This window comes from Impatiens glandulifera, chromosome 1, assembly GCF_907164915.1.
Source record: "Impatiens glandulifera chromosome 1, dImpGla2.1, whole genome shotgun sequence".
In the NCBI taxonomy this organism is placed as follows: domain Eukaryota; kingdom Viridiplantae; phylum Streptophyta; class Magnoliopsida; order Ericales; family Balsaminaceae; genus Impatiens; species Impatiens glandulifera.
The window spans coordinates 51,260,509-51,288,177 of NC_061862.1; the positions used below are offsets into that span (position 1 = coordinate 51,260,509).

Sequence of the window (27,669 nt, forward strand, 5' to 3'; positions counted from 1 at the left end):
CACAATTTAAAACTAAATCTACACTTAAAATGGGACTAGTGTGTTATTTCTAATGATAGACGTAGATTATGAGGAATCAACTTCTTCATTCAGAGTTATATTTCAATTCTTCATTTTGAACATTAATTTTCCTACGCTGCTATTGTTATTGATTACCCCCTTCACTGTAATGTGCTTCATTCTGTGATATTACCATATAAATTGATAAACAAAGGTGATAAACATTTGACTAGAATTAATCCTTTCATCTCCTATGCAATATGTATGCTCCCCAAAGCTGATAAATGAAATCCTTACAAGAGTGAGATTATCCCCAAAACCTTTTTCTGCTGTATCTTGATCCCATTGAAAATTTGTCAAAGTCATTCTGCTGTATCTTGATCCCATTGAAAATTTCTGTGATATTGATAAATTTTAGTTTGGTTAAAGTTGAATTTTAAGCTAATCATAATCAATATAATTATCTAGACAATTTTCTTGATAATGGGTGTGTTTGTGGCCTACATCTCAAAGACTATCTTATCCAAATAATATTCTTGATCACAAAAAGCCATATGTTGGCTCTTTTGGATGATCAGTCGCTATATTAAATGAAGGGGAACCCGTTTTGGCTTGTTGTTCTTCATATAATCGTCATACTTCAAATTGTTTATATGCTGTTTTGACGCATGATAGCCTATAGTAATATTATTATAAAGCTAATGCCTCTTATTGGATTAAAATTGTGTGTTCTTCATGTGACAGAATGGAAGAAACTAGATATGTTTGAGAAGCTTGAACAAAAACGCCAGGTAAATGATCTCATTTAACTTCACATACACAATGATATCTCTCATGTAAAAGATTTTCTTAAGCACAACTCCTAGGCACCATAATGGTGGCACTACGTGGTAACACTTTTGTTTATGATTTTGAATCATTATCTCGCTAAGAAACTACTAATGAATTTCTAGATTTGTATCCAACTTGATGCGTCACATTCAAACCTCTCCCTCCGATGAACCAACTATCCAATTCTTAAGACTTTGTTTTTAACCTTCACCGAACCAATTAGACAGTCTCCACAGAAAGAGCAATTCTATGGTTGACACCATTTTTAGGCGTGCCTGAATATGGGCAGACTAAATTCAAATACACTATTAGCCTATTTGAAAATTAGTAATTTGTCACAACCTCGTTGACAAATAGCCAAAGTAAAAATTAGAAGTGTTTTTTCATTTGGTATAAGATTTTTTCAAGATCATGATTATATTGTTTATTTAATCATGATCAAAATTATAGTGAGCCAAGTGAAGATAGTATTTTGTTACAAGCTGTCACAATTACGATCTCATTGAAAATCGCGAAACTTAAATTTGAAAGTGATTTTTCCCTTTTTCTTTTTAGAACTATGATCAAATTGTTTTTTGAATCATGATCCAAATTATAATGTAATTGTAGTTGCTTTATTTGGTTTCCAAACCATTCTTTACATCATCATGATCCAAATTATATTGTAATTTTTTTGCTTCATTTGATATGAAGATCTTTTTGTCAATCATGATTAGGTTATTTTTAGATCATTAGCACATTATCTTTTATGTTTCCACCTGTATCAAGACCTGGATGAGAAACTGACATAAATGTGTGTTTCCAACTGAAACCAATAATATTTTTGTTTTGTTTGACGTTCTATACATATGTAGGCAGGTGGAGGGGATGGAGAGGAGGAGGAAGAAGAGGAAGAAGTGGCGGAAGAGGATGAAGAATTCAGTGATGATGGTGATTATAATCAGGTGGGTGAACTGCTTTTCATTTATATGGAACACAATTTCAAAACTCTATCAAATATATTAATTACTGATAATCAAAAACAGAATATTGATTTTGACGACGACGAGGATGACTTAAATATGGAGGATGATGGTAACGGTATGTATACACGCCTCCAAACTTATCTATCTCCTACTTCATAAATTTATCTAAAACTTTCTTGATTTTGTTTTGATACAGATGAACCGACATACTAGAATTGCAGCCTTAGCATATTTGTCTTTTACGCGGCCCATGTACAAAAAAAACACACAAAATCTTCAATCGAAAGGGAATAATGTTTTGATTGTTAGAGATGTTGGGTAGTTTAGTTTTTAATCATTTTTTACTTAAACACTGAATTGGGTATTCTCACTTTGATTCCATTGTGTTATATTTGATCCTATTTTGTTATTGCACAATACCAATTATGGATATTTTAATTGAAATACACTACCTCAGCTGTTTATTAATTCTTTCACTTGTTCTTGAAGCTAAAAAAATCATAGAGAATTGGTTAATCGAATATTTGATCATTGTAAATTGTTTCTTTTTCTTACTTAAAGCTATGTTGATTAATAAGTTGTTATATTAAATAAATAAAATTAACTTATAGTAAATAAATTGAATAATTTAGAACAAACAAATAAGTTAATTTTAATTTAATTTAGTTCCTTTTGAAAAGTGTGGATGTGCATTATTCATCACTAGTGGAAATATGACCAAAAAGTTGAAAAGATGTTAAAAAAATTGTTTTTTTAAAAAGGATATAACAAACAAAGTCTAACATTGCTTATATTATTGATCTAGCAACCTTAATTAATTATGTTTTTTTCTATTTATAATTTTAAAACATAAAATTACTCGTAAATATAAATAAAAATAACGTAGTACTCGTCCCCACAAACCAGACGGTCCGCAGAAACCCTAATTAACGTAAGAGCTGTTTGAATTATTCTAGTGAGAGAGAAAGAAGGAAAAACCCTTTTCCCACTATGGAACCTCAATTCTCTACACAGTGATTTCTGTCGCCCTCAATTACGACTTTCCCACCACTTCCTTTCACTCACTCATCTTTCTCTCTCTATACCATCTTTTTCTTCTCGAATATATAAATTAGGGTTTTTTGGGTTCATTGGTCAGATGAACCTCTCCTCTGTAGCTGTTAAGGACTCTGAGGAGGAGTCCACTGTCACTGCATCTTCACCTCCCGACCCGATCAAAGCACCTGATAAGGTCGAAACAGAAGATCAACTAGTTTCTGCCCAATCCAAAGAAGAGGAGGAGGAAGAGGAGGAGGAGGAGATTAAGGCTGACGATCCGATGGAGGAGGAACCGGCTGACACTGCCACTGTCTTTTGTATCAGACTCAAACAACCCAAGTCCAGTTTGCAGCACAAAATGAGTGTTCCCGAGCTTTGTCGGAATTTTAGGTACCCTGTTTTAAATTTCGAATTAATTTCATGAATTGTCAGGATGTAAACTTTTTTTCATCTAGCTGAAGAACTAACCCGATTTAAAAGATGAAGTTTTGAGGCTGAAATTTTCTTTTATAATTGACATGAAAAAAGCTTATCTTGGCGATGTCCCCAATTGGTGTATATGTTGATGATCCTTGTACACTTATATTTGTAGTTTGAATAAGGTGAATGTCTACTTGCTCTGTTAAGCACATCTGCATTTGAAAGACTGAAATATGGTCTAATGGAAAATATATTATTTTGGCTGTGGTTTAGCAATATTATTGTTATTTGGAGTTTAAGTGATAGCTTGGTCTATGTCAGCTGGAGGCATCTTGTATAGTACTTATATGTACATACAAAAGTGGGAATTTAGTTCTGATTTACTTTTATATTAATTATCTACTGTTCTGAGCTTAATGACATGCATATATCGTATATAACATCGAGTTGTATCTTTTCCTTTTCAGTGCCGTTGCTTGGTGCGGAAAGCTAAATGCTATAGCATGTGCAACAGAAACGTGTGCTAGAATCCCAAGGTTGGTATACTAGATTATGTAATATGTTAATTATGTAAGTTTTTATTGCGGTGAAGTAAAGGAAAGTTGGAAGTTTTCAAATTCTTTGTTGGATAATAATCAACAAGGTCACATTGAAAGAGCACATGATTCAGTTTATTTACAGAAATTCAGATTTGATCACAAAAATTCTTCATACTTCCTTTTTATTTTTTTGAATAAGGTCAACTATTCATGAAAAACTAAGAACGCAAGGTGCGTTCAACTTTTACATATCAGGGGAATGTTGAAAAACCAAACATAGACAAATGACAAATACATGAAAATATTAAGTGCCATAAAGTCAAAAAATCCCATCCCATCCCGTGCAAGCCCCTATTATCCTAATTGATGCAAACTATGGAGCTTGAAGTCTTTGATTCTCTCAATTACCATGGATTTTCCTTTGGATTGTTCTTTTATTCCTTTCTTTCCGCCACATGATGAGAGGGATGGACTTCCAATCATCAGTGATGATGATTCCTGTTCATTTATTCATAATTCTGCTTTTTGTAAAAGAAGATTAAATGAGAGAGGTTTCTACTTGATTTCTGTATACATTTTTCATTTTATTGAAACAGTACATTTGAACGGAAGGGTATAAGGTGCCATTTTAGTTTCTAAATTCTTCTGTCATTTCTCTACTGTGTTTATGTACACTTTCCCTTTATTATCTTAATTAATTTTCATGGTCTTCTTTTTCCTTGGTTAGTTCCAATGCCAATACGCCATTTTGGATACCTATACATACTATCATTCCAGAGAGGCCGACCGAGTGTGCAGTTTTCAACGTCATAGCAGGTAACTAGTTTGTGACGATCTGCATTGTCTCTTAGTTTTGGTATTGATCTGTAGTCAAATTATATGCGTTCGTGTTTCTACTTTCTATTATGATATACTATATGCAAATTAATCTCCTGTTCAAGAATAGGAAGACTTATAAGAATAACAAAATGGTACTTTTGGCAGACTCGCCTCGTGATTCTGTTCAGTTCATTGAATGGTCTCCAACTTCTTGCAAACGTGCCTTGTTGATAGCTAATTTTCATGGACGAATAACCATTTGGACCCAACCTTCTCAAGTAAGAATTTACTTGGATCTGTTTGAGAGACTTTATGATGATATTGTGTTGGTTTTTTATTTCATAAATTCTAGCAATTAGTTGTGATTGTTCTTATTTTAGAAAGTGAAAATAATTTTTGTTTTCCATTCAAGCCACTCTACCACACAATAATCTGACAAAACAAGCCCCAAAAAGGAAAAAATAAAATAAAAGATTGGTTTAATTTTGCCTCTCTAGAAGTTATTTATTTTGGTTATCCGTTTAGGGTCCACCCAACCTGGTTAGAGATGCAACATGCTGGCAGCGTGAACATGAATGGCGGCAAGACATTGCTGTTGTTACAAAATGGCTATCTGGAGTATCACCTGTAAGAGTTCTATTAATAAATTGTTATTCAATTATTTTGAGCTTTATTTTAATTAGTTTGTGCTTTGATGATGATTAGTATAGGTGGCTTTCTTCAAGATCAAGCAATCCTGGAAATTTAAAGTCATCTTTAGAGGAAAAATTCCTTGCTCATACACCTCAAGCACCAGGTTCCCCCCGTTCACTTATATTATTATAGTTCCCTGAATATATGTGTTATCTTAATCTGATTTATTACCATTTGCATTCAGTCGGGTGGCCAAATTTTCTATGTGTCTGTTCCGTTTTCTCTTCTGGGTCTGTTCAACTTCATTGGTCTCAGTGGAATTCCAGTCATAGTGGTGAATCGTCAAAGTGGTTTTGCACTAGCAAAGGACTCTTGGGAGCAGGACCTAGTGGGATTATGGCTGCTGATGTAATTGTTACAGATTCCGGTGTTATGCATGTTGCTGGTGTTCCAATCGTGAACCCATCAACTGTCGTAGTTTGGGAGGTGACTCCTGGACCAGGAAACGGGTTCCAAGCAACTCCCAAGACTAGTGTGAATTCAGGGATTCCACCATCTATTACACCTCCTCTTTGGAATGGTTTTGCTCCTCTTGCTTCATATTTGTTTAGCTGGCAGGAGTATTTTTTACATGAAGCAAAGAAGGGAAAGAAACACACGGATCAAGATTACTCTGATGTGGTATCTCTTCATTGTTCACCAGTTTCAAATTTTTCTGCTTACGTCAGCCCTGAGGCAGCAGCTCAGTCGGCAGCTACCACAACTTGGGGATCTGGAGTTACTGCAGTTGCGTTTGATCCAACATGCGGTGGTTCTGTGATAGCTGTTGTGATAGTTGAGGGTACTCACTTTGAACTGGGATCTCTTTGCCTTACCCCAAAGTAGTATCTTTCTGATTGCATATTAATGTTGGACATACATATGCAAATAAGATTAACCTTTTAAAATGTACACATCATTAGGGCATCTCCAACCGGTCTTCATTATAGAGTTTATCTTCAAAGTAGAGTAGGATATCTTCTCCGTGCTTTATATGGATACTCTGTTTTAGAGATTGCTACATCTTAGAGTATCACTGTTCATATGAAGGATTGAAATAGTGTATTTAATAATAATTTTCCCCTTATTTATTTTAGTACGAAAATGCCATCATTCAATAAATTTTATTATTATATATAATGATAGAGTTAGAAAATAAAATAAATAGAGAATTTGGTAAAAATAGAGTACATGGGTTGGAGAAGATTTTTGAAAATAGAGATTTGTTGAACTGTATAATAAAAGATAGAGTATGAAAAATCGGGATTGTGGTTGGAGATGTCCTTAAATTAAAGTATTAAAGGGTTCTTAGAGTACTAGTCATTTTCTACAACCTATGGCGATGTTCCGTCTATATAAATTCCTAGGTGAACCTTCACAGAACTGCACAGGAACAGTTAAATTTCAAAATGTCTCAGATATCCTCTTTATGTTTCCGATGCTTTAGTTGATGAAATCTGAAATGTAGAGGTGCATTGTTCTGTTATGTCATAGGCTATTCTTACATGTTTGGACTCCTCTATCTAGTATCATACAAATATAGATAAATTTGCAATTGAATTGTATTGTTGAGATTCAGTAACACTAAAGGGATCCTTTCCTACGCAGGACAGTACATGTCTCCTTACGATCCAGATGAAGGCCCTTCAATAACAGGATGGAGAGTTCAGCGCTGGGAATCATCTCTGAAGCCTGTAGTACTGCATCAGATCTTTGGAAATCCAACATCCAGCTTTGGTGGGCAAGCTCCTATGCAAACTGTTTGGACATCCACTGTTAACAAATGCATTCAACCCACACTTGACTTCAAAATCAATCAGGCAACTGCACCTGGATCGACTTCTGATCAAAGAAATACATCTGAATTGTCTGCTGAAAGGTCGAAAGGTGTCTCTTTTGATCCCTTTGATTTGCCAAGTGACGTGAGAACTCTTGCTCGTATTGTGTATTCCGCACATGGGGGTGAGATTGCTGTTGCTTTTCTGCGTGGTGGTGTTCATATTTTTTCAGGTGCAAATTTTGCACCTGTTGATAGCTACCAGATCAATGTTGGTTTTACAATTGCTGCTCCTGCCTTCTCATCTACAAGCTGTTGTTCAGCTTCTGTTTGGCATGACTCTATCAAAGATTCTTCTATATTAAAGATTATTCGTGTTCTTCCTCCTGCTGTTCCAATTGGTCAAGCAAAAGCAAATGCATCAAACTGGGAACGCCAAATTGCAGAGAGGTGAGATTAATAGTTGTAGTTATTATATCTCTTCAATAGTAGTATTCAAATTCATTCTCCACATTACCAAAAAAAACACACTGTTGTGGAACATGTCCCAAAGACAGACTCATTAAATATCTTTTTAAGCAAGTGAGTAATTGCTATTTTTCTTGGAGACCCAAAATGGATGGCTACTGTTGAGGGAAGATCATGAAAATAGTTTCTTTGCTCTTTTTTGTCACATCTATGTTGTTTTCCGTGTTTCCCCTTGTTTGTTATTTTGGTAATCTTTTTACTTTATTTCTTGTTACCTTCTCCACTTCAATCTTGTTGCGTTAAGTCACTTAGATAACCTAATTATAAGGTAATACTAATGGACTTAATAGTGCTTCTATGCATGGTTCCACTTCCAGATTATTGACTTCTTGTCTTTCTTTCCATAGATTGAAGTGCCTCTACTGCTTTGGTGCTTTGCTCTTAATATTTCCTTGTTGACTTGAACTAATTGCTTATATTATCGTCCTAAGGTTTTGCATATCTTTCAGTAGTTGTACAGAGTAGTTTATTAGACTGCTTTCTTGGAACAGGTTTTGGTGGAGTCTTTTGGTTGGAATTGATTGGTGGGATGCTGTTGGATGTACTCAGAGTGCCGCTGAGGATGGCATTGGTCAGTGCTGTTAACTCATCTCTAGTTTTTCTTTGTAAGTTTGTCTGCATAGAGTGGTATTCTACTACTGCCTTTACCTGCAAGGTGTCAGATAGTTTCTTTTTCTCTTTTATTATATTTCGTCTCCAAATAAGAGGTATCAGGGAAATTGGAGCATAAATCTTACAGTTGTCTAATCAAATTTGGTTGGCTCGTGATTTTATATGTGCTTGTGTGTTTAGCAGTTAATTAAATATAGTTTTGACTTCATATGCATGAGGCTGTAACATGATTCAAAATTTTGGTTCAGTCAACCCTTTGTTTCAACTAACCTTCATTCAGATATGCTAGTATATATATGCCTATTTGTAAGCAGTCCTATAACCTCGATGGTACTTTTAGTGGCTTGTTTCCTGTACTTATTGAAAATGATCCTTTCCGAATTATTAATTTGTTGTCTTTCTAACGAAACCCCTGCTAAGTTGAATTGACTTCATTCATTTGTCTATTCAGTGGTTGCTTTTGGATGTAACCTGTATCACTGATAATTGTGGAGTGCTATGTTGTCTAAACATTTGAAAGCAAGATTTGGCTCGTTCTGTACTTTGACTGTTTCTTGAGGTTTCATAATGTTTATTATATTTAAAGACTCCCCTCTTTGCTTACTGAATTCAAGATAACTAATGACGTAACCATGAAACCTAAATTAGTAGTTAAATTAGTTAATAACTTGAAAACGCATTAATGTGCACAAGTCATTTGAAGAAATTTTTTGGCACATAATTATTATCTGCAAGACACTAGATGCAACAAATGGATCACAACAGTGTTTGCAAATGAAAAATCATAGTCATGGATATTGCATCTATTGAGCTGTAGCTCACTCATCATATAACTGTCATTTTGTTGTTTTGCTTCAGTTTCGCTGAATAGCGTCATTGCAGTGCTGGATGCAGATTTCCACTCCCTCTCTTCCACACATCATAGACAGCTGTATGGCCCGGTATGCCTCTTTACTTCATATCATCCCTGCTTAAATTGTTTGTTTTCTTTTTATATTAGAAAGAATGTCATGATTTACATGCTTAATTTTTTTTTTTGTTTTGAATGCTTAGCAAGCTTCATAACACTATTCATATGCATGAAATTTGAATCTGTCTCTGATTAAATTTAGTTTCCAAAAGTCTTTGTATCTGGAAATGGATTATGATACAAAAATAAAGGGTTTCCTTGAGCGGTTGATGCCTATGAACTGGGAAGTGCTATTTTTATGGGAAAACTACATATGACTATCATTCTTACCCGTTTATACTTTTTCAAGTATGGGAGACAAGCATGTTTTAGGAACCATAAGCTTCCCCAAATTGAAGTGTATAGTTTACTCAAAAATAAATAAAATTGAAGTGTATTGATCTAATACATCAAAGCTTCACATCTTTTATACCTTAAAAAGGTGGAGAAGGAAAACTCCAGTTCAAGTCCTTTTTGGAAAGTGGTATTTTGTCACAATCATATTTGTAAATTGCCAAAGTAAAAAGTGAAAATGATTTTCTTTGCATTTGGTGTGAAAAGTGTATTTTATCACTTGGATTTTTTTTGTATTCCAAAAACAATAACTCACCCTGAAGAACATTGCAGAGCCTGGACAGAATCAAGTGCAGACTACTGGAGGGTACAACTGCTCAAGAAGTAAGAGCAATGGTTCTAGATATGCAAGCAAGATTGCTGCTTGATATGTTAGGAAAGGGAATTGAAGCAGCTCTGATTAATCCTTCTTCTTTGGTGCCTGAACCGTGGCAAGCCACTGGCGAGGCATTATCCAGCATTGATCTTGAGGCAATGTCTGTTGATCCAGCTATGATCTCAACCACTCAGGTTCGTTTCTGGTTTGTTTACATGCTAACTGCATTTAGCCTACTCAATAGCCTTTTTATTATGCAAGGCCTTGTTTGATGTGGGTTATTTGAGATTAATACCAAATAACCCATTATCCAATCAACAATTTACTCATCAATCACATCCTTAAAATCATAAGCCAAATGCCAAATATCCTCTATTAATTAATTAATTAATTAATTTTATACCCCTAATGTCTTTTATTCAAATAACCATTCGAAAATAACCTACTCCCATTACATAATCTACATCACACAAGAAAATAACCATTTGGTTATTCAAATAACCCCAGATCAAACAAGGCCCAATTCTAATATGGATACATATTCCTTGATACTGCTAAATTTTAATTTATTCTTACTAACGATAGGAGAGATGTTGCAGGCTTATGTTGATGCTATTCTTGATCTAGCATCACATTTCATCACCCGTTTGCGACGTTATGCAAGTTTTTGCCGCACCTTAGCAAGTCATGCAGTAACTGCAGGAGCAGGAGGGAATCGTAATATGGTGGCTACTCCTACACAGAATGCTGGTTCTCCTGCTCAAAGTCAGGGTAAACTTTCTTTTGTCCATCAGACTATAAAATTCTGATTCTAGAATAGAGTAGACCATTCATCTTCAAATTTACTAGACTAGTTCTGGATGAATTCCTTTATCAGGTGGACAAGGTGGTACAGCTAGTTCGACTGGAAGCACTCAGATGCAAGCTTGGGTTCATGGGGCTATTGCTAAAATTAGTAGTAATACTGACGGTGTTTCTAGTGCAGCTCCAAATCCCATAAGTGGTCCCACTTCATTTATGCCCATAAGTATTAATACAGGAACTTTTCCTGGAACTCCAGCCGTCAGGCTCATTGGTGACTGCCATTTCCTTCACAGACTATGCCAATTGTTACTTTTTTGTTTCTTCTTTCGGAGATTACTTGCTCGGTCTATTGGGACTGGCACAAGGAGTGCTGATACAAGTACACAGAAGCCCCAGCCTGGTGCTACAGGCAAGATGGAAGAGATAAATTCCGCTCCTTCTAAACCAGCATCTAATATGGTCAGGTCAGATGACCTACAGGCTACTCGATCCCTACATGGCGCAACTGGAACTAAAGGACCAGAAGAAGGACCTGCTAATAGGTCAAGGGTGGGATCTGGCAATGCTGGAATTGGTTATACCTTTGAAGAGGTAGAAGTAGTGGTCATTTATTTATTAATATCCTGTTTTATAAATGCTTCAAGAAATACAGTAATTTATATTCTTTAAACTTGAGCACGCCTATTCAATAGATGTATTCATTATCCTCATACAGGTGATCACCTGTTCAAATCACTGTTTATGTGTTGAAAATTTCAAATGACATAGGGATTAAAATAGTTCCCCTGGGATTAACTGCCACTATTTTTTAGCTTGTTTGATGTAGCTTCTTTTTAAATAATCCAATTTGTTTTGGGGAAAAACCTTCTTATATGAAATAGTAGATTATTTGAGTTAAGTGACTAAAATATCCTTTGTATTTAATATTTTAAAATGTTCTAATTAATAAAGTAAAGATATTGCAATACTTTAGTGGACGATTTGATTGATGAAGAGATTGGTGATGGGATAAAGGGGTTATTTGGATTAACAATGCCTAAGTTTGGTTTTGAATCTCAGGAAACATTGTTTAACTAGATTTTCATACTTATATCGATGGACTGCAGGTGAGAGTCTTGTTCCTAATTCTCATGGATCTGTGTCGTCGAACAGCAGGTCTGACACACCCCTTGCCAGCTTCTCAAGTGGGTAGTAGTAACATCCAAGTCCGCCTGCATTATATTGATGGGAACTATACAGTTCTACCTGAGGTCGTTGAAGCATCACTTGGCCCACATATGCAGGTATTTTCTTCTCCTTTTGAGTATCATTTGACAACCTAGTTTCTTGGTGTTATGTTAACGAAGGTTGCTGTTTTCAAGTTTAAAAGTATGTAACTGACACCTACACTAACATTCATGTTCAGAAAATGAAAAAGGGCTAGTATTGCATGTATGATTTATTTTTGAGATCAGGGTTTATTACTCGGAGGCAAGTGGCAACAGTATTAACTTAAAGAGGTTGAGATGTAATACATCCGAAAGCACCTTGATCTAAAAAAATACCATGCTAGCCTCTCAGGAAAAAAATACCCTGGTCTAAAAAAAATTGAAAATGAGAGTATAATTTAGATGATTCAAGATAGCATATTTAATTTTTCAGTTATCAGATTTGGTTGCCTACTTGCCTCCAATAGTACATCCTTCTAGGGTTTGGTGTAAAATGAGCTTTAATAATAAAAGTTGTTCTCGCTCTGGTGCTTTGGCTAGAATATGCCACGACCTAGAGGTGCAGATGCTGCTGGACTATTACTTCGCGAGTTAGAACTTCATCCACCGTCAGAAGAATGGCACAGGAGAAATATGTTTGGTGGGCCGTGGTCAGATCCAGAAGATATGGGTTCTCAAGACGATCCGTTCAGACTCACTGATTTGGTTGAGATGGAATCAGGAAACTATGATATCAGTTACACATCAGCTACTAGATTGTGGCCTAGGAAGCGTAGAATGTCTGAAAGAGATGCTGCCTTTGGCTTAAACACCTCAGTCGGGCTTGGAGCATATCTTGGTATAATGGGATCTCGAAGAGATGTTGTAACTGCTGTGTGGAAAACGGGTCTTGAAGGAGTTTGGTACAAGGTAAGAAACCTTATTGTTGGTGATTTTGAGTTTGTTTGTTATTTATCTTCTTTTTGTATTTTGATATTGGTAAAAAAGGAGGATACAGATTACAGATCAATATTTGAACCTTTGTGCTATAGTTAAAAGGTCTGGCAACTACCATAAGGCCTTGTTTGATGATCCCTAATCTCATAGTCAAACGTCACCTAAATACTAAAATACATCCACCAATGTTGTTATGATGTTTGGATATTGTGCTAGTGGTGTACTAGGGTTCTTCCAAATGGTAACTGTTTGTTTGTTTATATGCAGTGCATAAGATGTTTGAGGCAGACATCGGCCTTTTCTCTAGGTGGTGGTTCGAGCAACGCTACTGCCAATCAAAATGAGAAGGAAATGTGGTGGATTGGTAGGTGGGCTTACGGTTGTCCAATGTGCGGTGGTACATGGGTTCGCGTTGTATAGAAAACACTAAAATCGGTTAGAAGGTCAGTTATAGTTTAGGTGGTTAATTTCTCTTATTTATTGAGAGACTATTAAGAAGAACTGTTAAGCTTTAGTGTAGTATGATGAAAACCTGATCTAACAACTATATAATTTTCATGATTCAGATACTAGATTTTATGTATACAAGTAGTGTAGGATCATTTTATTTAAGAATGTATGCCATCTTTTTTCCCTGTATGTTCATTGGGGTAATATTATATATCTATTAATTTTCTTTTCTTGCTTATTTAATTGAAAATCGCAAAAGTTTAAATGTGTAGGATATAATTAATTTCTAGAAAGTAATCTGGATTACTTTTAGGATCATCCTGATGTAGATTATGTTAGTGTTTTTTTATTGCTTCTAACAAATAATTTTTCATATCTAGATCTAAATTATAATGTATATATATTATTTTCAATTTTATAAGGCTATAAAAGAAAATAATAAATAAATTACTATGAAAGTGAATTCAAATTCATTAAAACTTAAATTTTTAAATAGATATGATCATAAATTATTTATAACATTGTATTTTAAAGATTTTTTTTTTTAACTAAAATGTATAAGTAACTTAAGTACTAATTTTAAACTATACTAAGCGGTTCGATTTGGTCGATTTCTTTATCGAAAAATTCATCCCAATCGTTGGTGTTAGTTTTTCAAAATCTTCATCCGTTGACGATCTGGTCGGTTATGAAATTGGTTCATATAATATATTGAAGTAGAAAATAAATAAAATAATAAATTTATAATATAATAAACTAAAAGAATAAAAATTAATTAAAAAAATTGTTGTGAATAAAAGTTTAATAAATTAGGTAACAAATTATTTATTTAACTTTAAAAAAATATATTAGAATATTAATTAAATCAAAATGAGTTTAAAAAATAAAATAAAAAATAAAAAATAATAAAGATGTATATGTTAAGATTGAAACCTTAACAAAAAAAAAATAATAATCAACATCTTTATCTTTATCACTAGTCTAAAAAGACATGTACGATAAAAAAAAAATAAAAATTTAAACACGTAAATATACGGTTCGGTCGGTTTAACCGTCGATTTTTTATTATTTAAACCGCCAACCGAACCGGCTATGGTCGGTACAAGAATTTATAAACCGATCAAAACTCGGTTCGATCGGTTTATAATTATTTTGGTCCGTTTTTTTACGGTTCGATTTTTCGGTTTTGTTTACCCTCTAACCCCTAAAAAACCCAACATATAACTTGTTTAGTAAGTGTTGACTTCACAATTATAGGTATAATAAGTGTTGACTTCACCTTCCTTTGCAATTGAATTTAACTTGTTTAGTCTTTTTTTTACTATTCAAACTTTACTAGTTCAAGCTTTTACTTACTATTCTTTTGATTTTGAAAATAAATTTATTGCCTTAGTTCAAAGAAAGAAAATGTAGAACACCTTGTAGTAAATAACATTAATATAAATTTATATATAAATAAAGTAACATAACACAATATTCACAATCAACAAAACCTATATTTTCAGGAGGTAGTCCATTTTATTCACAAAATACTAAATTACTTAAAACTTATTTGTGGGCATTAAAATATAAACTTTGAATAATGAGTCCAAACTTTAAAATATTTTAACATGTTAAAATTATTCTTATTGGCTTGAGACTAGCCAATAACATCTTGGCTGGGCTTATATAATGTATAATATTCTATTTAAATAAGAAATGTATTATTTTGATATATTTTTGTTTGTAAACTGTAACCAACATTTATTAATATTTAAATAATACTATAACATGTTAATTAGTTAAGTGATAAAATTCAGTCAAAGATCACAAGAGAAGGGATTATAGTTTCAGAATCTTAAAAAGCTTAGTTTTCATTATTTTTTGGTACATTTGTTTTGGTAGGGAATATATCACTGATTTTATTGAAGGTTTTTGTGCATTATCTTAAAAAGCTTAGTTTTCATTATTTTGGTACATTTCTCAGATATCTAAAGTTGTTTTTATTTTTCAATTAATGAGTTTTTGAATTTTCTTTAATCTAGAAGTCATTTTATATATATGATCTAATAATTTTATGGGTTCTTACTATATTAATAAAAACTATTTTTTGTAAAAAAAAAAATTTTTTGTTGCTGACAACTGCTTACTTAGTTTGTTTTATTTGTAACTTCTTATTTGATTTAATGAAATTAAGTTTTATATAAAAAATAATAATAATTTTTTTTTATATATTTAGATTATGATAATAACAAAAACAAAAGTAATTTTTTATTAACAGAAATATATATCTTAAATTTCATCTAAATTAATAACTTTGGTGCTAATTTTCTCAAACAAGTCAAATTTAACAAGTAAAAAAGAAATGTTTTTATTTTGTTTATATTGAGTTTTGAAACAATAATAATAATAATAATAGTAAAAAAAAGATGATAAAAAAAAAATCAAATAATCTAATAATATGAAATAAACCCAAAATCCTAATCCAGTCTGGTTCAACTTTCCTTCTTCCAAGGATTCTTCTCACTCTGTTTCTTTGCTTAGTTTGAATGATTGATTGATATAACAATCTGGTTTATCCAAAGATGAATGAATGAATGAATGAATCAATCATATTTATCTTTCCAGGAATGAAGGAGAAAGAAGATCCAAGAGAGAGCAAGTACAATATCACCAACAATTAACCTCAGCCAATCATCTTCAACTGTTCTCTCGAAGTTGAATCTCCAAACAGCCATTGAAACATGGAGACCCACACAACCTTTGGCGAAGAAGCTTTGGAATTCTTTGTCCTTAACGAATGCCACCATCAAAACAAGGAATCCGACGGCGAAAAGTAACAGTCCCGAGAACGAATCCGATGTCCTAATCAGTAGCTGATCTCGATCTGTCGAACCCATTATCTTCTTCGCAACTTCAGCGCCGTGGGCCAGGGAATACATCTCCCCCATGTAGAACATCATCAGGACACCGGTCGTCATGGCGATCGCCGAATGCAGGAAGCAAATCAGGGAGAACAGAGACAACAAAACCATCCCCCTTTTAATCTCAAACACTAAACCCTAACTGCATCCACCAATTCGATCGATCGAGATCACAGAAATTGTTTTAACTCTCAAATCTATCCGATTGCATCTAGCTAGGTTTATGGATGGATGGAGATTTCAGATTTGAGAAGAAGAAGAAGACTCTTTCTCTTTTCCTTTTTACTTCTTAAAGTAGTCCATATTTATTTTAATTCTTTTTTTTATGTCAACGTTTTGAAATAGTAATTACATATGTTTAATTAATTAAATAGCTAGCTTATTGCCCCCATTAATAGAAAATATTGTCACTTAAACTACTTTTGTTAATCGGTTTAGTTTCATTAAATTAGGCCTTGTTTGGTTTTAGGTTAATAAAATAATCTAAAAAAATTAAACTTCATTTCACTCTAACATCAATTATTAAACAAAATACTAAAATATCTTTTATTTATAATTATAAAAATCTTAAAAAAAAAATTATCAAAAAAAAATTATTATTTTCTCAAAATCAACCCATCATTTATTTATAGTTAAAACCAATCCTATCAAACTCAGAAAATTGGTTCAATCTATTTATTTATTTGTAAAAAAAATATTATTAATTGAGAAGTACAAAGTTATGACTTTTGTTTTAGTTTATGCATTTATAACATTTGACATGCTATTAAATCAATTGTTGAACTAAGTTTTAATTTTTGTATTCTTTCATATCAATATATATATAGCTTAATTTTTAAAATATTCAAATTTTCGGGTCGAAAAGTTATGATTAATTTGGATATATATATATAAGAGTAAATGGATACTTGAGTCGTATTGTGAGTTGACCCGCCCATAAATTTAAAACAGTTAAAAATAATATTAAAAAGGTTATATTTATGTTTCGAACTTACAATAATAACAAAACAAGTACAATATTATAACCAAGTGTGATTGGGATGTGCTTTGCCGAGGGATAATAAGCCGGTATCAATTGAAAGTGGTTAAAAAGTATGAATCAAATATTTGATTGACCAAAGTGTGAGGTCATAATGTTAAATATTAAAAAATATGAATCAAATATTTGATTGACCAAAATGAAAGTGTAAGGTTACGAGATTAGATGTTCATTCGGAAAAATATGTGACGAGATATGTGAGAAGATAAGTTGTTTAAACGAAGTGAATAAAATGTGGAATGAGAACGTTCTATTTTTTTAAAATATATTATTCGTGATTTATTAAGAATTTTAAACATTTAATACATATTATTATTATTATTTTATTAAATTTATTTTATTTATATTTTTATCTAATGTTGCAAAGGAATCGTTCATCATAGTTTTATGAATAATATATATTCATAATTTTTTTTTAACTTTATATTTATAAAGTAAATTATTCAGTCTTGATTCTTCAAAATCACTTTATGGATAAAATGGAGGAAAATGAAAAAAAAAATTATGTGACAATATTTTAAAGTATTTTGAGAGTTTTTATTTATTTATTTATTTTGTTTCTCACATACACAATCTATTTTTTTAAATAGATTTGTTTTAAGAATTTTGATAGGACTTCATTACCAATAACCAATAATGAACTATTATTATATTTTCTCACATTTTATATTATATCAAAATATATATATATATATTTAAAAAATTCTTGATTCTCAAAATGGTTACATTGTTGTTGAGACCTTGATGGGCCGACAAGGACACTAATAGACCATTGATATGTATCCCTCAAAAAGGAAACATCATTGAATGTCATCCTCAAATAAAAACATCCATCCGACAAATAATAATAGAATTATTCTTGAACAATTTATTATAATTCGAATACACATTAATTAATTAATTATTTGGAGAGAATTTAACCGTGAAATATCATATTATTCAATAATCTTGTGAAGTAAAGGATTCTTATAAATAAAAATAAAATAAAATCATAAATAATTTGTTATATTTTCAACGAATTAAAGTGTGTCACATAATTTTTTTTTTTAAATTTCCTAAAATGAAGGTGTAAATCAATATTTTTGGTTTTGGATCCCACAAAGTGGAATCCCATGATACCCACGTGGCATGATGAGAGGGGCTTCACAAATGCCAACAGCTGGAAGTAATTATATTTCCTAACAAATATAAGATTTATTTTTATCTTCATTTAAATTATTATTTTATATTAAATACTATTAAGAATTAAAAATTAACTCTCATTTTATTTTTATTAAGGTGACGGTTAGATTTTAACCATTAACTCAAATATTAATGAAGTATTAAATTATATTTATTAATTACTTTGTTTTTAATTGGAGATATGGAATTTTGACCGATATTAACATTTTTATGGACATAGAAATAAAAACCATAATTTTATGAGAAAAGTAAAAACATTTAATTGACACCTATAATTGTTTAATTTGACTTACTTGTTTGAGGAAGTAAAAAGAGAGTGGATTTTTATGGGAAATATTTATAATGGATAATGAGATGTGAGATAATTATTATATATTTTCCTTTTGTGTTTACACGTTTGGATTGTTGCTAAAAAAAAAAAAAGTAAGACTTTTAATTGATAAAATAATTAATAATAAAATAAATGGTTTAATCCTTACTAGTTATGATCATTTAAAAAATAAATAAAGGAATTATGAAATAAATGGTTATTTCATCAAAGAAAAACTTGATTAGAGATGTGAAAATTTCATTATTCTTTTGTTAATTTAAATATTCTTATTTTATTTTAATAATATTTTAAATATTAATATTTATAATAATTTAATTAAATAACTTCATAATCAATTATTTTAATAAAAATATCTTACATCAAGACCCCTAAAAACTTTTGTTTAAAAAAATAGAAAAAATTGGTTTTTAAATTTTAAAGACTAATTTATTCTCTTAATTTAGAAGATATGGTTTATATGAATGTGAGAGAATGGTGATTTAAAGAGATATGATAAATTTAGAGGATAATTTTAGTATTTAAATGAATAGAATTATTAATTAAATTATTGATATAATTTTTTAATTTTAAAATAAAAATTGTATTTTATTCCAATAATCAAACATCAAACAAGCCATGTGTGTTTGTATATATCACTTTGGGTTTTGGATCTTCTTTTTTGGTTATCCAAGGCCATACAATAGTATAAAATGTGTTTAAAGGATTTTTTTTATTTAAACTTTTTTTTGTATGAAATAAATTTTGTTAAAAAACATATACATACATCAAATGAACCCGAGGTTCTTAAGATTGATAAATAAAAATATCTTGCACTACTTACTATGCATAATCGTTACATTGAATTTTTTCCTCACACAGCAAAATTTAAAAATGCTGATTAAACATCACATACTTTTTTTTCTTGGTAAAAAGTGTTTGGTTTGGATCACCATAAACATTTGTTTTTTAACCCACAATTAGATTTAGATATCTCAATTTGGATCTCAAGTTACAATCTCTCAATTTCAACTTTCCACACTTTCTCTATTTTGTTATTGTTATCTTTATTATTTGTCAGATCAAATGCTCTCTTTAATGGAGAAACTCAAGATCCAAAAATACTAGTTTTAAACAAGTTTCTTTGAAAAATGCACAACTTCCCAGCAAAATGCTACAACCTTCAAACAATTTCTCATCCCCTTTCATAAGTTTTCGATCTATTCACCATTTATAACGTTACGTAAATTATAGTTGTTTTCATCGTTTACAACAACAAACAAAAACAAAATGATCTTCCCAAAACAAAGGGTCAACAAACCATTTTTTCTTGAAGGGGCACAGACTGGATTTGGTTAACTTAGATTTCTTATCAAGGATGCAAACACATGATAAACTTTCATACAACCATTTTGGGGACTTATATCAAACTTTGAAAAAATGAGCAATTTTCGACAATAATACATATTCCGAGGTTGCACATCTTTGAGCGCAATGGAACAAAACTACACAATCTAATAATTCCGACATGCCTTGCTAACAATTTTCATTCTCTTTATCAAAAGAAGAACTGTATAAAAAAATTGCATTTATTTGTTCTAATGTTTTAGAAGGAATCTTAAAGCCAATAATAAATGGAACAGAGGCTAATAATTAAGAAGAGAAGTTCAAATTAAGCCAATAATGAAAATGAATATCTGTTTTGGTCAAGACCAAAGCTGTTCTAAAGTTGAATAACTCAGAATGAATATATTTTTCTATAAAAAATAACAAAAATGGGCTGACAAATGTAGAAATGTTCCAGATCTCTAAATTATATTATCTATATATACAACAAAAAAATGGGGATATAATTGACACTTCAAAAGAAAAATTTGTAGCCATTGCGATGATCCCGAGCGATCAAATGCTCGCTCGTGGCAACACAATGCAGATCTCGATCCTTGCCCTTGGTGGGGTGGTGAAGGAAGATGAGATTTCTTGTTTTTTTTTTCTTTTATTTTCTAAAATTTGAATTCAAGTCTTTATTACCAATCACAACCTTTCGATGACGCCGTGATCTCCTCTCTTTCCCTCTCTTTGTTGCGATCTTTCGAATAAGATTGTTGTCAAAGAGAGGCGGAGGGTGAATAACCAAATTCGGGATAGGAGGAGGAGGAGATGCCCAATGCTCTAACACATCTCTATGGTAACCCTACAAAACCGGATACAAAAAGAAATATAACCATTACAAATAAATAAACCGAAAAATTATCATTTCATGGGTGTTTTTCCTTTTGTAAAATGTACCTGAATAACAAAGTTGCGCCTTTCACAGTCCAAGAACATGTTGACGGTCCAGTTTGTCTTAACCATGATCTTGTCGCGTACTGTTGAAAAGCTAATCTGGTCTCGAGAGGTAAAGCGATCAACTTCATTGAACCAGAGACATGTAAACAGATTGGAGATGGGAACATGCTCCTTCACTATAACACAACCTTCAGGGACATCTGCTCCCAAGTTTGATTGTTTGTTTGTTAACACAATAAATTACCAGAAAAAAAAGAAAAACGCAATACTCACCACTTGTTATCGGAAGCTTAGCTTCTGAGTATGGTGTCAAACCCTCCGTTTTATAAAAATCAACCTGGAAATCTATTGAGGCATTATCGTATTTCCCAGCAGCCTTGTTCGCTTCTGCTTCTACAAACACGTCAAACCGTCTGTAGTGCCTAGATATTGCAAAGCTTGCGTTTTTCCGCCATAAAAACCTGAAAACACTCCCAAAAACACCCATAATAAAAAGTCGTGGATTTGTTTTTCTTTTTCAGAACTTAACTTTCACAGTGACTTCAACTTCAATAATGTGCTTTTAGTGGATATTAAACCTGAGACCTTTCCCTCTAGTTGGGATCAAGGGTAACTGTGCAGAAACAACGACATGAATGGTTTATATTGAACTTATTAGTTATGGCCAAGTTCACAAATTTCGATATATCTAGATTCAGATGAGAAAATGCCAATAAATGTCTGAATTTATGTATGCACAAGTACAGTTTCCAATCGTTATCCTATCTGAATTCATATACTGTCTAATCTCTCTCAAATTTATGTGGATTTCTGTCGCGAGTGATTTAATAAGTACATAGAATTACCCTAGTCTTGCGAGTTGCGGGTAAGGAATTATATAACTAAGGCATATCAACCTCGTTTTCGTTAGATTCCTCATTAGAAGTTGCTCATTCATTATGAAAAGGACCTTCCCCCATTCCTAATTTCATACTTGTTACAATTTTCCATTTAAGGGCTTCAGCCATTTCATAACGAAAGATATCCATACAAAGACAACAAATAGACAAAGCACAAAGAAGATTGGCAGTTTTACCTTTCAAGGATTTGATAAGGATCCACGACAAGCTTGAGTTTTCCATCGATCCACAGAGAGTATCGGGCATTAGGGAATAGCCTATGCAGAAGAAGCTTTGGCACCTTTCCGTTACGTCGTGGATCAGAATAAGGAAGATTTCTAACCACAGCAATTCTCCATAAACCAATCTTCTTTCTATTATCCAGTTCACTAGAATTCCTTAAAAAATTCTCGGTCTCTTCATCCACAAACATAAAGAAACAGACGTTTTTCGCCGCAGTTTCACTTATATTCGTGGGCTGTTGTATGAGATCATAAGCACCTAAAAACCAACACTAAACATGAGCATAACCGAAATAATTTTAAAGTAAATGTGATATAACTTTTTTAGACAGAAGAAAAGTACCAAAGATGGCAGATGCAACAACCACTCCAGAGCATTTCTCCATCTCAAGAAGATCAAGATCATCTATATCGAAACCGGTATGACGACCAGGCTTATTTCCTCTTACAAAACTATTGGAAAACACAATAATCAAAAGGGTCAATAACTAACAAACAAAATTGTGGTTATGCAAAAGAAATCACAAAGCATCGAAAAGACATTAGCCTACCCACAATGCACATTCATGGATTCACGTATGTTGTAAGAGTCGGTTCTCTGATTTAGAGAAGGATATCCTCCGAAATCTGACCCTCCAAACTCGCTCTTTATCGAGTTTTCTTCTTCATGGATATAACTTAAGCTTTTAAGAACAGGTGAAAATGATGGCCATTGTGGCATTAATGCAATTGCTTGTTCTACTGGAAGGTAGCAAACAGGACAAGCTGAAACACACAGACACAACACCATTTCAGTAAACTTGACAACAGACATGGCTTTCCAATGACATTCAAATCAATACAAATACAATTGAATCTTTGAAACAACTAGAACAGAAACTTACGACGTGGCCCTGTCCTCTTTTTATCGGCTGGTGGTGGCGGCAATGTAAAGGTTTCGCATGGATTACCCTGAGGAAGGATATAGCCACTAAAATATGGAGTCGGAGGTGGTGGCTGTGGCGGTGGTGGGGCAATTAAGGGAGGTGGATGATATCCCATTGAAGAAAACATAGAAGTGAGATTACTGTCTTTTCCCCATTGATCAAGGGTTGAATGATTATCTGAAATTGTAATCCTCATCCCTTGTTCAGCCTCCTGTGAATTCTCACCTACAGAGAAGATCTCAACCCATCAATGGAATCCAAACTTTGACCTTTTTTTAATCTGAACCCTAATCAGACAATTATATGAAAAACTGAAAAATGAGGAAATCAAACCTTTGCCAACATACAATACCCAAATAAAAACTGCAGCCGAAACAGCACATAAGAGGAGCATCCCGACCTTCTTCCGGCCGACGTATTTACAGATCCATTGGAAGAAACTGTCTTTCTCCTTAAGCATCTTTGAAGTTTTCCGGGTAGAAAATGGGGGAGTTGTTTGGATTGGCAATAGACCGTTCTGGATCGGTTGCTGTAATGATCCATAGCTTCCTGAACTACGAAGACCCAATGACACTGAAGTCATTGCTGTCTATCCTCAACTCTGTTTTTCATCGCCCAACTCCGGCGAATATTTCCCGATTCACCCAAATTAAGTCTAGAGTCAAAAGGCAGTGAGACAAACCCAAATTCAGAAACCACCAAAGAAAGCAAAAAAAGTTGTGGATTTAGAAAAAGCTTGATTGCGTACGTGTGTACCTACATAGAAGAAAGAAACAATTAAGACCCAAGTGCACTAATCAAAAGACAGGATTTGGGTTTCAACCCATTAAACGAAAATCGAATCAAATCAAATCAAATCAATGGCTTTTACCACTAGATCAAGTGAAGGAGAAATGGGTTTTTGCGCGTAAATCTAGAGGAAGGAGGGCTTATGAATCAATTGAGACGAATCTATAGATCGATCGATGGATGGATGGATGGATGTTTTTCAGTCAGAGTTGCAGATGAAGTGATGAATTTGGAATGGGTAACGCTCCTCCTATTCTTCTTCTTCTTCCTCCTCCTTCTTATCTTGCAGATGTTCAATTGTATGATGAGAACATATTTGTACAATCTGATTTAAGAGACGTAGAAATTAATGTTCTCTAAATTACAGAAATCTATCTAACCCTTAAATTTTTTTTTTTAATTTTTAATTTAATTTTATTTTTTTAGAAATTAGTATTTTCTTAAACCATCAAAGTCATGTGCCAGTTATCTTCAGATAGCTAGATTGACCTGTGATATTCTTTCTTGTCGGTGCAATTATCACATTGAAATCATGTAATTAGGAGACTTCAAAGTTTTATTTATTATTAAATATTTAATTTAGTATTAATCAAATTTTAAATACATGATATATCAACAAAATCAAAAAAACCAATTATGAGTTTGTAGAAGGGTAAAAGATTCAGTATTGTCGATTTGTTTATTGAAACAAAAACCAATTCCTATCTAGGAAGGTAAACGATTTTACTATCATTCACGTCCATTTGGTTTTGAGTAAGGGTGAAAATTTGAAACCGTTTTGTGGTAACTAAATCGAATTTTTCTGTTTTGGACGGTTTTTTCTCAATTTGACCGGTAGTTGATCAGGGATGGGACGAAGATGGTATATGTGTTTCTCGTCCCGATTTCACCTCGATTATATCTCGAACACTAAAAACACAATTAAATATATAAAATCATCCATATATATATATATATTTATTCAATATATTTTATAAGAGTTTTAAGTTTATTTATTTATAATAATATAAATTTTTAATATATTACAATATATATATTATATTAAAAAACCGTTTATATAATTTGATTATATAAACAAATTATTTATCTTTGTGAATATGGTATGAACGGTACCCGCAGGAATTTTCTGAAACCGAATTGGACAGGGATGGTAGTAAAAAAATTCTTAAAGTAAAAACGATGTAGGGATGGTAAATGCATTCTCGCCCCGAACCCTCTCATTGTCATCCTTAGTTTTGAGAAATCCCCACGGTACTGATTATAGCATATAATATATAAATAAATATATAATATACTTATTTTTTATTTTATAAAATATAATATATAAATAAATATATTGATAATTTTATATGTTTAATTGTGTTTAAAGTGTTCAGAGCAAAATTGTGGTGAGATCGGAACGGGGCACAAATATCATCTCATCCCATTCCGGTCAAAACGGAGAAAAACCGTCCCAAACGAGATAATTCGGTTCGATTCGATTATTAAAGAACAATTTTAAATTATCATCCTTAATTCAATTTTGTTGATTAAAAAATCAGTTTGTTTTACAAAATTATTGTTAAAAAATATAATTATGCATAAAATTTGTTTTGAAAACAAATATTTTATTAAATTTTAATTATAAAAAAAATGTTAAAGTATTAAATGTATTTTTAAATTTTAATTATATTTGACTGCTACAAAAAAAAAACGATTAACTGAGTTTGGTTAGACTACATGATTTACTTACAATCTTATTCTTCTCAAAATATACATATAAAGTAATCATCTGAAATTAAGTAAAAGTAATACTACTATCAAACTAATAAATACACAAAATATAGTATCTTTAAATTTATTAAGAATAACATATGTAGTAAAATAATAATTAACATAATTAATATATAAAGTATTGAAAGAATATAAAACAATATATATTAATGGTTGAATATCAATGATTTCATTTTATTGTTTAACCCTTTAAAAATTATATTAATGTATGGATAAACATGCAAAAATACAAATTCATTTAAGTATTTGTCATTGTCAACCAAAATTCATTTAATTAAAAACCAAGGATGCACTTCAAGCTTAACATATGAATTGAGGTGACTTTGTGCTTTTTATGACTTTAAATTAAAGATTTTTTTAATAAAAAATTAATTTGAGATATTTAATCTAATGTAAGATTTTTAGTGCTTTAATGCATAAATATTTTTAAAAATGTGACAACTCATTTTTACTTCAGTAAAACTAATTTGAGGGTAGTTGGAATTCATGAATAAATTCCAATGCCTAATAATGTGACAAAACATTATATTCAATTTCTGGGTTTGGGGCCCATTGATTTTGATTTGAGTGAAATGATTTTTTTTATATATATTATTATTTGAATTTAGAAAAATAAATTTATTAGTTAAAATATTTTTAATTTGAATTACCAAATAAATTTATTATTTTATTGGAAAAAATTGTGAAAATTAAGATGGGCAAACTGGCATTGTCATTCCCTTATTTTGAATGAGTTTTCTTCCATTTTATCCTGAAATCATCTGGTATTATTGGAAATTAATGTATTGGGCACCAAATTGCCAATATAAGTTTCTAACTTTCTATATATATAATTTTTTTTTGCTGTAAATTTTTTATTAAAATTTACTTTGTTAAACTATTATTTATTTAATATCAAATTAAATCTATCTTTATTGACAAAAATAATTTATGAGACCTTTATACTATATATAGAATTCGACAAGATTGAATTATTATTACAAATTTTACATTAAAAAACAAATAACAAATTACATTTTCTTTGAATGGATTTACATTTACTAAATCAATATCTTGTTATTTAAGATACTAAATTGTTAAGCTACCAAATTTAATAACATGAATATATATTACTTATTATCAAATAAGTAAATAAATACTATTATTTCTTGCTTGCAAACTACAAATTCATAAGGACCACAAAATAGTATGAAAATTGGTTTGGAAATTTTCGCAAATGGTATAAACATTTAAGTCCTTTCTTGTTCTATAATCTTTCAAATTTTGAAAATCAATTCTCCTACAAAACAGTTTTAATATAAAAATATTGAAATTAATAACATTAAGTTCACCATTCTAATGAAAATCATTTTAACTATTTCACATGTAACCAAACATTCAAAACCTTGATTCACATTTTTTTTTTCTAAAAAAAAGTTTGTTTTTTAATTGATTCAAACTTATTCAACCTTTATTTATTATTATTATTATTATTTGGTAAGGGTACTTGAAAAATTGAATTAAAAACATTAAAGACATGGGTAAATATAGACTCTACCATTGAGTTATAATTCTTCACAATTAACAAATGATTTATAAATTTACAAATAATTCACTTAGAATAAAATGTTTTGTAAAAACTAAGAATAATTGTCTTTTATTCATATATATATATATATATATATATATATATATATATATATATATATATATATATATATATATATATTATATTAATGATTGGGTCATGTAATATTATCTTTTTATTTATTTTCTCCAACTGATAAACCAATTAGCTTTCAATAATAGGTCAAGTGTTCAAAATTCTCCAATTCCTCATTATATAGGAAATTAGGAATCAATACAAATTTGCCCACATTTAGTTTCGTACACATTTCTCCATGACTTATATATATATCCTTTTATCACATATATTTTTAATATTCAAATCATTTAATTTACTATTTAAAAGATTAAAATATAATATTTAAATTATCAATTTAAAAGTATTAAAATACAATATCTAAATCATCTATTTGTATTATATTATAAGTATTATTTTATATTATTTATTAATTAATTTTATTATATGTAATTCTCAATTATATAAAATGAGAAATAATTTTTTTTATTAAACATAATTT

General features: G+C 31.2%; 4 protein-coding genes across 5 annotated transcripts in view; 2 read left to right on the top strand and 2 right to left on the bottom strand.

Annotated features, from left to right (window-relative positions):
• The window catches only part of LOC124927893 (DNA-directed RNA polymerase III subunit RPC7-like), a 3,255-nt gene extending 998 nt beyond the window's left edge, over positions 1-2,257 (top strand). The window contains exons 5-8 of the mRNA XM_047468395.1: positions 745-791; positions 1,686-1,775; positions 1,857-1,911; positions 1,993-2,257. Of these exons, the coding sequence (XP_047324351.1) occupies positions 745-791; positions 1,686-1,775; positions 1,857-1,911; positions 1,993-2,009 (209 nt within the window). The 3' untranslated portion in view covers positions 2,010-2,257. The remainder of the gene's footprint in view (positions 1-744; positions 792-1,685; positions 1,776-1,856; positions 1,912-1,992) is intronic.
• A 487-nt stretch (positions 2,258-2,744) lies between these two features.
• Positions 2,745-13,376, top strand: LOC124927879 (mediator of RNA polymerase II transcription subunit 16). Of its 2 annotated transcripts, XM_047468375.1 has the most exons (16): positions 2,745-3,224; positions 3,722-3,790; positions 4,521-4,609; positions 4,778-4,890; positions 5,138-5,239; positions 5,318-5,408; positions 5,490-6,086; positions 6,893-7,511; positions 8,081-8,160; positions 9,060-9,142; positions 9,778-10,014; positions 10,420-10,591; positions 10,698-11,215; positions 11,731-11,907; positions 12,373-12,741; positions 13,036-13,376. In XM_047468375.1, exons 1-16 carry the CDS (start codon positions 2,935-2,937, stop codon positions 13,186-13,188), a joined length of 3,759 nt encoding a protein of 1,252 aa, XP_047324331.1. In that variant the 5' UTR covers positions 2,745-2,934; the 3' UTR covers positions 13,189-13,376. The 2 variants fall into 2 exon arrangements, with proteins under 2 accessions (XP_047324331.1, XP_047324339.1); XM_047468383.1 differs by lacking the exons at positions 2,745-3,224; positions 3,722-3,790; positions 4,521-4,609 and having other exon boundaries at positions 4,774-4,890; positions 5,323-5,408.
• Positions 13,377-15,803: 2,427 nt separating this feature from the next.
• Positions 15,804-16,178, bottom strand: LOC124927585. Its single transcript, XM_047468033.1, has one exon. It carries the CDS (start codon positions 16,176-16,178, stop codon positions 15,804-15,806), a length of 375 nt encoding a protein of 124 aa, XP_047323989.1.
• Positions 16,179-20,300: 4,122 nt separating this feature from the next.
• LOC124927909 (probable hexosyltransferase MUCI70) lies at positions 20,301-24,075 on the bottom strand. The gene is made up of 9 exons (XM_047468417.1): positions 23,856-24,075; positions 23,318-23,740; positions 22,943-23,209; positions 22,610-22,823; positions 22,402-22,511; positions 22,014-22,317; positions 21,212-21,399; positions 20,939-21,138; positions 20,301-20,843 (listed from the first exon to the last, which is right to left on the bottom strand). Exons 2-9 carry the CDS (start codon positions 23,565-23,567, stop codon positions 20,646-20,648), a joined length of 1,731 nt encoding a protein of 576 aa, XP_047324373.1. The 5' UTR covers positions 23,568-23,740; positions 23,856-24,075; the 3' UTR covers positions 20,301-20,645.
• Between the last annotated feature and the right edge of the window lie 3,594 nt (positions 24,076-27,669).

Coding starts and splice junctions, on each gene's coding strand:
- LOC124927909 (XM_047468417.1), bottom strand. CDS start 23,567: ATGACTTCAGTGTCATTGGGTCTTCGTAGTTCAGGAAGCTATGGATCA. Junction 22,318..22,401: donor TGTTGCATCTGCCATCTTTG/GTACTTTTCTTC, acceptor GTTGGTTTTTAG/GTGCTTATGATCTCATACAA. Junction 21,139..21,211: donor TAAGCTTCCGATAACAAGTG/GTGAGTATTGCG, acceptor ACTTGGGAGCAG/ATGTCCCTGAAGGTTGTGTT.
- LOC124927585 (XM_047468033.1), bottom strand. CDS start 16,178: ATGACGACCGGTGTCCTGATGATGTTCTACATGGGGGAGATGTATTCC.
- LOC124927879 (XM_047468375.1), top strand. CDS start 2,935: ATGAACCTCTCCTCTGTAGCTGTTAAGGACTCTGAGGAGGAGTCCACT. Junction 4,610..4,777: donor AGTTTTCAACGTCATAGCAG/GTAACTAGTTTG, acceptor TACTTTTGGCAG/ACTCGCCTCGTGATTCTGTT. Junction 7,512..8,080: donor GAACGCCAAATTGCAGAGAG/GTGAGATTAATA, acceptor TTCTTGGAACAG/GTTTTGGTGGAGTCTTTTGG.